General features: G+C 33.1%; 1 protein-coding gene across 1 annotated transcript; it reads right to left on the reverse strand.

Moving 5' to 3' along the window:
- Window positions 1-2,547: 2,547 nt before the first annotated feature.
- On the reverse strand, window positions 2,548-3,311 carry LOC103495048 (uncharacterized). The gene is made up of 3 exons (XM_051083346.1): window positions 3,066-3,311; window positions 2,719-2,944; window positions 2,548-2,636 (listed from the first exon to the last, which is right to left on the reverse strand). The coding sequence occupies exons 1-3, from the start codon at window positions 3,309-3,311 to the stop codon at window positions 2,548-2,550; spliced, it is 561 nt and encodes a 186-aa protein (XP_050939303.1).
- Window positions 3,312-10,183: the final 6,872 nt, after the last annotated feature.

Below are 10,183 nucleotides of genomic sequence, written 5' to 3' on the forward strand. Positions count from 1 at the left end.
AATAATAATAATAATAATAATAAGTATAAGTATAATATATTATTATTATTATTATTATTATTATTATTATTATTATTATTATTATTATTATTATGATAAGTATAATATATTATTATTATATTATAAATATCATTATCATAGGATTATCATAATCCTAGTGTTATGATAATATGTGTTTGGGGGAAGAAATATAAAATGTAGTGTTATAATAGTATGTGTTTGGGAAAGGGATTATTATAGTAGTGTTATAATAATATGTGTTTGGGGAAAGAATTATTGTTGTAGTATTATTATAAAATGTGTTTGGGGAAAGAATTATTATTGTAGTATTATTATAATATGTGTGTGGGGGAAAGATTATTATTATAGTATTATTATAAAATGTGTTTGGAGGAAGAGTTATGAGTGTAGTATTATTATAAAACTTGTTTGGGGCAAAAATTACATTAATTAGATTTATGTTATTTTTTTAAAATAAGGAATGTTAATATAAGAATAAAAAATATATAATTTAATTTTTTTAATTCATGATCAATATTCAATTATGTAATTAGAATCACCTAAACATAATTCTGTATATAGGTTTTGAAATATTTTTTTTACGTACCCTATGAGTAACAAAATATTTGTTTTATAAAATAATTATATTGAGTCCCATTTAATAATTTTGTTTCTTCTCTTATGTTATGTCGTGCAAAATTAATTCGTAAATCTGTAAATTCATTAGCGCATTTAAACCAAATTATTTCCACATATACTCAACTTATAAATATTGTAAAAAAAAAACTTCAACGAAAACACTACATTAATACGATAATACAACAATTGATACCATTTCATCGGAAAGCGAAATGAAAATACAAACCAATTAGCTTCAACAGAATTTCAAGTTCGTTATATAATAAGACATAACAAGTTAGAAGAAGAACATATAGTCCAAGTAAGAAAAGTTTCATTAATACAAATACAACAAACAAACAAACTAGTCATCGGTTTTCTTGAAGAATGATGCTGCAGTACGGGTACTTTATATTATCGGGAACTTCAAGGAAAGCTTTCATGTCATCGACGTTACGCATATGTATACACATTAAGCGACACCTATCCATCAATGTCAGCTCAGGGATGGCCTCCAATTGTCGAATAATCTCTTGACGTGTTTGGCTTGCGTCTTGACGTTGTAGGACAGGCCATTCAGCAATGTGATTCAGTTGTTCATTTCCGTACTCAATAGCAATACGAAATATGTCCCCACTATCTGTGGCATGTCCTGGACGTTTCCTCTTAGACCTGCTTGAAACATTTCAATGTTCCCATCAAATCATCAGGCGACATGTTCAATCCCTGACTGTACATTGATGGAAAGTCCGCGGTGCAGCGTCAGCAGCAAATGCGTCATACCCAGCAGGATCGTTTGATCCAATGTCCGCAAAACTCTCGGCTCGGCCTCCTGTTGAACGATCTTTGCCAAACACGTACGACAGTTCGTCATAGTGGACAAACGATTTATTAAGGAGGTCTTTCGCCGCCGGATGACTCTGTATAAGTGCAATAATAAATTGTTAGTCAATTTATTGAAATAATAGTACAGTAAGTGTTCAAATGACTAGTAATGCACCTTGACCCAATTGTCAAAGACTTCTTTCTCTGCGACGATGCATTTTTTCATCATTCCACCCAAAACCACTACACATTAGGCCACGCATCTCCGGAAGTGCATAGAACATTCTCTTCATCAATTTGATTCGGCTATCGATGGTTGAAGCATGGATATTACAACCTGAGATCTTAAAGGCCATCATTCTCGCCAACTGATTTAAGTACCCGGGGCGAAAAGTCTCGTTGTTGGACCTCCACCCACCAACATTGACCAACTCCACGAGGCACTCCACGAGGCCTGCCTCTTCCTCTTTAGTCCAATTATGTTTAGGTAGTCTCGATGAACTTGTCATGCTAGAAGTCAAATGCAAACATATTAGTTTCATTAATTTTCGTATGATTAGATAACATACATACGATTAGTTTCATAGTACAGTGAACTCCTACTGAAAAACAATTTGGCAGTAATTTACTTGCGTAACCAATACATTCAAAATAATCATATTCTAAAAACTATGACAAAATAAGACCTAGTGCAATCACTACTTAAGTATGAAAATGAACAGGGAACATTTAATTTTTCTATTGGTTACGTAACTCCCAATCAGTAAACATTTCTTCTGCAAGGTCGTCCCTCCATTGACTCCACTCATTGGATGTCCCTATGTAATGTATGTCATTGGCGACAGTAGTCGCATGGGTGGAATCAACCTCATCTATATTGTCTTCTATATCAAAGTTTGTCATCTCCCTATTGATAAGGTCGTGGAGGAGACAACATGCGAGTATTGTGCAATATTGAACTTCTACAGGGTAGTATGACTTTTCCCGCAATATCGCCCATCAACCCTTCAAGACACCGAATGCACTTTCGATTACATTACGAGCAGACGAATGCTTCATATTGAAGAACTCTTTCGACGTTGAAGGTGCATTTTCAGGGCCACGTCATTCTTGCAAGTGGTAGCGTTGGCCTCTGTATGGTGCCAGGAAACCCTCCGCATTTGGGTACCCGGCATCAACCAGGTAGTAATAGCCTGTGATCACAATGCACGATTAAAATGTCGCAGTTGTTAATTGCAAAATTGCATTCATAGGTACAATGTCGTTGTTAGTTACCCTTGGGCACCTTCAGGCCATTAGGTCTTGAAAGGGCATCATGGAGGATGAGTGAGTCTACATCTGATTCTTCCCAACCGGTAAGTACGTAAATGAAATCTCCTTTCGTGTCACACACGCCAAGTACATTTGTGGCTACCTCCCCCTTGCGTGTTCTATACCTAGCCCAGTCACTTGCTGGAACGTTGACTTTTATATACGTTCCATCTAATGCACCTAGGCAATTCTGCAATGCATAACTAAAAATTATTGAGAAGAACTAACGTCGTTGTGTTGGAAGTACGTAGCTCGAGATAAATGTATACCTCAAACCACCTTCATCTTTGATCTGTGCAATCATTAAGCACTGGTTGTGGTTTTTTCAAAAGCTCCTCATGAAGTCGAATGACGTCCAACAAGACCATGTTGAAATGACGGAAAATTATCTCACCCGACCGCATGAACTCTCGTTGAATGACACGATTTTTTACGTCGTGCGCAAGAATGTGGAGGAACATTGCTACCATCTCCTCAACATCGACGACTTCCGTCGACGTTAATTCAGCAATGGTCCTCAGTAGGTGACACAGAATGGCGAAACATCTTTGGTCCATTCTCGTACTTTGGCGACACACAATGTCTGAGCCATGAATCATGCGAAAGTAAGCTAACTGTCTAATCCTATGCCTAATTTCATACAGGATAATGCGTTATCCTCTTCGTATCGTTCTTCAAGAGCTCCAACATTAGTAACAACTGACGTTGGGATGCTATGAACACATTTACAATATAAGCCAACTCGTGTTCGCCCACTATAAATTATAGATTGACACCCTGTTGGAAAATAATCCTAACAACGCGTTAATTTCGAATGTTGTTAACCTAATGACCTACTACCAATCTAGGTTTTGAAATGTTGGAAATATCTTCAAAGGTAAACTAAGTTAATATGTTTCAAATTAAGTAATTGACTTTCTACTAGTTTTTTTGAAATACGTTTGTGCAAATTTCATTATGTATATTTGGAAACCCATTTTTGTAAACTAATTACGTGGAATTGGAAAACAATTAACTAAGTGCGTTTGTAAATATTTTTTCTTCAAAATAGGTTGTAAGAATGTGTAAGTTTTTTGGTAAACACATTATATAAATGAACCAAGTGCATTTCTAATATTGTTTTAGGTGTACAAAAAACCATGTAAAAAATGTTGCGACATATTCTTGTAAACCCATTTTCAAAATAATGGAACTTCATGCACACTTTATATAGCAATTTTTTTAAGCGTAAAAATAGTTTAGTGAGTTAACGAATTTTGTAGGTTTTTTAAGCGTCGTGGTTAACTAAATTGTCAAACTTTTTCCTTCTTTTTTTTTTTTTTAAACAATGGTTCAATTGAAACACAATGTGTCAAAATTTTTGTTTCAAATAAGGTAACTGTACTTATAAAAATCCATATTTAGGTACTATGCGCATTTTCAAGAAAAATAGCTTTTCATTTCAATTTTTTATCCATTGAACTTATGTAACTTAGTAAGAATCCTAAAAAGGTGTTCGAGTTGTACGTAAAAACCCTATAAAAGACCTACCTTTATTACACTTTTCCATAATGTGTAAAAAACGTATTCATGTTCTAAGAATTCACACAATCTTTATTTATGTTTCCCCAGTGTGTTTATTTTCTATATCGGAAGTAAAAAATCCTAAACAATAGTTTTATGTCTAGGGGGTTACAAAATTCCAAAAAACTACATGTGACCGCGGAATTATTTTTTCTTCAAACAGTACGTAATTAATGGAAATGAATTAATAAACAAAAGTATAATTGAACATAGAAAGGAAATAACATAGTAAGCAAATAACAATTAATTTACATAATGTATACAAACCTTATAATAAACAAACGGTAAGACTAAGGAAAGAACTGAATTTATTACAAAATTCAATTATGTAAACCACACAAAGAACGGACTGTATAAATGAAAGAGGTTTATAGCCGTAGTACCTCGTTTACGAAATGTTTACGTGCGACAACCTGAAAATACACCCCAAATACTTTCAAGTCATTACATATGCATGCCATGTATGTTACGTAATGTAAAATGAATGAAAAAAAGTGTACTAAACATACTTTAACTATAAGGAGAACCTTAGAAATGCATGTAAAACACCAATAAATAACAGAACCGTTAGTACATAATGAAAGGGAAATAAAGTAGCCTAAGAGTTAAGAAATTCTCGCAAAGGCATTCGAGAAGAATGCATTTGCGGTAGAATTTCATGGGGTGGACTCTTTTAACATCATATGAAGAAGCAGACCAAGCAAAAAGAGTTAGAAAACCGAGATCATTAAAAATTACAGCAAGGACATGGTGAGAAAATAGTAGCCATTGCGACAAAACAGTGACCAAACCGAGAGGAATGGATAGTTCAAAAGAGCAAATGATGATTGAAAATAACAAGCAAACATTGTGAAAAAAAAAATAGTGTGTTCTAAAGAAATGAATACACGGCCAAAAAAGGAATTAACATGATGTGTTTAAGCATAGGAGACATACACAACAGTGGTGAGAAATGGGATGCTTTACATGGTTAGTGAGCATTTTAAACATAAAAAATTATGGTGTAATAGGAAAAAATAAAACAGCAAAATTAGACAGAATGAGATGGATACGAATAGGGAGAAAACATAGTAGCCATTGCAGATTATATATTGTGAAAAACAAATAAGAAGAGAAAAATTTGATGCACATACCAAAAAGCAATGAAAATAGACCAAATATGAAACACACTCGGGAATGGAATGTAAGAAGGGGAAGGGTCAAATATATAGTAAAGGGAAGATAGTAATAAATAGAGCAGCAAGCATTAAAGATGAAAGTGAATCCCATAAAATAGCGGATTTGACAAACGAGGGTGACAATTGAATAGAAGTTACAGTCAAACTTGAAGCAAGTAGCCATGGTCATATTTTTCAACACAGGTACACAGTAGGCATGACATCCACATCTTCAAAAGAGAATGGCAATGAATATAGAATTCAATCACAAACCAGAAGGCAAGTAACAACAAGTGAATGCAACCATGGAAATGGAAAACCTTCTAAAAAAATCCATACATGGGAGCATTAAAACAGAGTGTAACAAGGTTCATAAGCATACGAAAAAATGTTCTTGAGATGCGAGGTTCATACAAACCAACGGGGATGTAGGACACAATTTATCACATAGGGAGGCAAATCAAATGAAAAAATATTTTAGAACACAATAATGAAATCATATCATATACTGCTCAACATTAAACTCATCATTGGCAATGGGCAAAAAATTGTATATTGGACCCAAACAATAAACAAATATGAAATAAAAATCAGAGGCACCACCAATTTACTCATCATAGGCTAATCATACTTTCGGTGTAGACCGACAACCCCTGCCAAGCTCCGCCATGCCCCTACTTCGCTTCCTTTCACCATTTCAGTATAGCATCTGTCACCTTAATGGTCGTTCAGTGGAAAGAAAAGTGCAATAAACTAATTTTAGGATCGATAAGGGATGGGAAGCAGTAAGGGTTCATCGGAAGACCAAGCGTATGGATTGAGAGAGGATGAGAAACGTTTCGGACGTAACGACATGTATCGCAATCGGTCAACGAAACAAAAGATGGATATTGATCGAATCGTTTCGAAGGTAGCATCGAAACATAGCCGTCACAAAACAAAAATGGGATTCAAGGGCATGGACAAAAGAATCAGACAGATTAGAATGTGAGTCGAAGACGAACAACACGACCTGATGCTTCGAAAAAGGGAGGAGAATGTTTCCTTTTGCTTAAGACTGAAGAGAAAGGAGAAAAGATCAGAAAAGGTGAAGATGATCGGAGGGAAAGGGAAGAAAAAGGAACGGAAATGGAGAAGAAAACGGGGATTTCAGCCGACAGATCGCTAGGGTTACGAAGGGTGTACGACGGAATGAGGGGTAGAGAAATATAGGGTAATGGAGATTAGGATAACCCTAATCCCCGTTTTACACAGAACTTTGGGCCAAATAAGGTTTGGCCCAAAATCTTTTTCTTTTTCGCTTTTAAACCGAGGCCCAAACACACCCTAAAACTTTAATAAAATAAGACAATTTAGGTTGGAGAAATATCTCAAAATTTTTAGTTCTTTGGCCATCGTCGATGGTTAGCACGTCAAACAACCATAGGTCTTGATCGCTTTTAATGCTCTGATATAAATTATGAAGTTTTTGAATGAATGAATTTGAAGTTTTTGAATGATTGAATTATACCTCTCAATAAGAGTGGACAATTTTATTTATAGAAAATATTTAGTACAAAGTTAGTTATCAAGTAACTAACTAAAACAGGTTATTTAACCATCTAACAATTTTAGCTAAAACCAACTAGAAGTAGTTTACATTACATCATGACATCTTTACTTCTCTAGTTGCTTACCTAGTTTACGTCGAAATTTCAAATTCGATCTTGTTGGAAAAAGCCACAAGTTGAATTAAAAAAAGCTCCAAACAACCTTCAAAACCAAGAATGGTTTTCAATTTAATTCATAGTTAATCCTTAAAACAAATCTTTATGGAGTGTTTGAGGCAAGGAGTGAGTTATTATAGTCTTAGGTTGTTATAAGTAGAATAGTTTGTATTTGGGGTGTAGATTATAATTGTTTGGGTTATAATAGTATGCGTTTGGTGTGTTGACTATTTTAGTTTAATAAGAAAATAGTAAAAACTGTAGCAATTTTTTTTAAAAAAAATGAATGTCAAATAGTAAAAAATTATATCAAACAGTAAATATTGTAGCTAATTAAGAGTTTTGAAATAGTGTTTACAGTAGCTAACTGGAGACTTTTAAATAGTATAAGATAATTAACTAAAAACATGTGTTGCACGTGAGAACCTTGTTAATATATATCTTTGATAAAATCAATAAATAGTATGTAGTGGTAAATTTAAAAAATGACAATATTAAAGACATATAACAAAGCTTAAATGAGTACTTCTTTTTATACAATGAATTTTTGTTACATTTCCAACATTTGAATTTTTATAATTTTTCCTCTCTATAACATTATTGAAATTTTTGATCAAGTTATTGTATGGACTAATTTGAATTTTGTTGCCTGAAAAATAAAACATATTACATTTCGTATATTAACTAAATTGTTGTATAAATATATTTTTAAGTAATAAATTTGAGGAGCTTAAAAAATAAACTATATTTAAATCTTAATAAATAACATTAGATTAGAATTAAGAAAGAAGTGATAAACAATTAAATTTAACAAATATGTATGATTACCTCTTCATCTATGACAATAAGTTTCAATACCTCTAACACTTCTCCATTTTTAGTTATATCTATATACATATATCTATATATCTATATATATATATATATATATATATATATATTACGAGTAACATTCCCTTTTAGTCTCTAATTATTTTGAAGCTGTTCTAAACCTCGTATTAGCAAATACTCCATAAGTCTGCAGTTTTAAAATGGAAATAAAAATTAACCTACAAAATAATAAAATGCAACAAAATGTAAATATTAGCATTACCTTAAGTCGATTGTTTCTTTGAGTTGGTACAAACAGTGAGTAGCTAAAACTTAAAAGCAACAAAAACTTTGAATAGTAAATTTAACTCAACAAAGGTAATTATAATTATACTAAAATTGAAAAATTCATGGTTATTGGTATGGAATTTTAAAAGTCAAAACTTTTTTATTATAATAATCATATGTATTTATTTCTTTACAAAATGTTACAAATCATTTATTTCCTATACTACAAACAATTTATATTTTTTAAGTTATGGAATTTGGAAAACCAAACCTGTTTTGTTTGAGTGCAAAATTGTTATAAATAGTCTTAAATGTTTTATGTGAGATCCCGATCTTTTTTTTCCCTATGCGATGAGATTCATGCGGAAGGAATAGTAAGTGCGATGAGACTGCCAAGTAAAAGTAACTCGCGTGTTGCGAGAAGACTACGCGATAGAGGAAGTTTATTGGAAAGATGCGACATGACGAATTGCTAGGTGTTGAACTTACTTCACCTACAAGTAATAGTGTAGCCCTTGTGTCAGCAGGTTGTCGATTGATTTATAAAGATTTGGCAGAAACACGTAGCGTCCTATGATTGGACCATTCTTGCCGCTGATAGAAGTCATCATTTCAACATGGAAAACGTTATTGGAGAAGCTTATAAATTGAAGAAACTAACCAATTTAGAGTTGTTTTTACCCTGTGTTGAGTTCAGAAAGAATTGAGGAAATTTCCAAGATTTCTAGGAGTTCTTGGAAGCTTGAATATCGACCAGAGGTTGCAAGAAAGTTCTTAGCTTAGGAGCTGACGAAGAAGGTAACTGATTGTTGAGTGTGAGTGGTTCTTCTTATAAAATGTTTTCAAAATAAAAAGGATTTTCAAAATGTACTTTGAAACCTTAAATATATTTATATTGAGATCATGAACCATATGATTTCTCTTATGCTTTCAAATTCTTAAAATGCATACGACTTACAAATAAATTGTACTTATTATAAATTGGAATGATGTGATGAAATAATTAATTCTAAAAGATACATGAGACTTGATAAGTTTGAAATTAAATGAGACAATCTTTTGTACCCTATGCGATGAGAGTGACTCATACTTGCTGTGTGTTCTAATATAGAATACTTTATTTATGCGGTGTGATATTGAGTAGGATGCCTCATACTTATTGTGTGTTCTGGTATGGGTTGCCCTTTGCTTGCTGTGTGATTTAGAATCGGAAGATGAGTCACGCGTAGTGGAATTGATTGAACTTGCTAAATGTGTTGAGATTACTCCACATAAGTTGCAACTTGACAAAAGAGTGTGGTAAATGCTTGAGCCAAAGAAAGGGTATAAAGATGTAATTAAACCATGCATAATGATTTTGCGAGATAATTATGTGGTATGCGAAATGCATACACTACGATGTGGTTTACGGTGAAAGAATCGAAAAGAAACGATTTCTATACCAATTGTGATGAATGATTTAAAAGGGAAAATTTCACATGATTTAGGAAGATGGTTGATTGAGATAGTTGGAATCGCCTAAATTGATTCTATTTAAACTCAATGCCTTGTTATCATTGCTATGTATTATTCTTACCACCTGATATGGCAAAATGAATTTAATGTGTTAAGGCAAACTTTAATGAATCAAAAGTTTGAGAAAAGATCCCACCACTAGACATTTTCGTCTAACCACTTAATGTTTTGTTTTATTCTCCCCCGTCCCCATGTAGCAAAGTACATTCTGCGTTGAACTTGTACTCTTAATCATCTATTGTGCCTCTATAAATTGCATCATTTGGTAGTTGCAAATGTTTCCTCACATAACATGTAGAAGCTAGGCGAGAAGATCAAGTCGATGCTTTGAGTCTATACTTAGTTCTTTTGAAAAGACTTGTGTATCGTAAATCAAATGTTGTGAGACCC

This window comes from Cucumis melo, chromosome 4, assembly GCF_025177605.1.
Source record: "Cucumis melo cultivar AY chromosome 4, USDA_Cmelo_AY_1.0, whole genome shotgun sequence".
NCBI lineage: Eukaryota > Viridiplantae > Streptophyta > Magnoliopsida > Cucurbitales > Cucurbitaceae > Cucumis > Cucumis melo.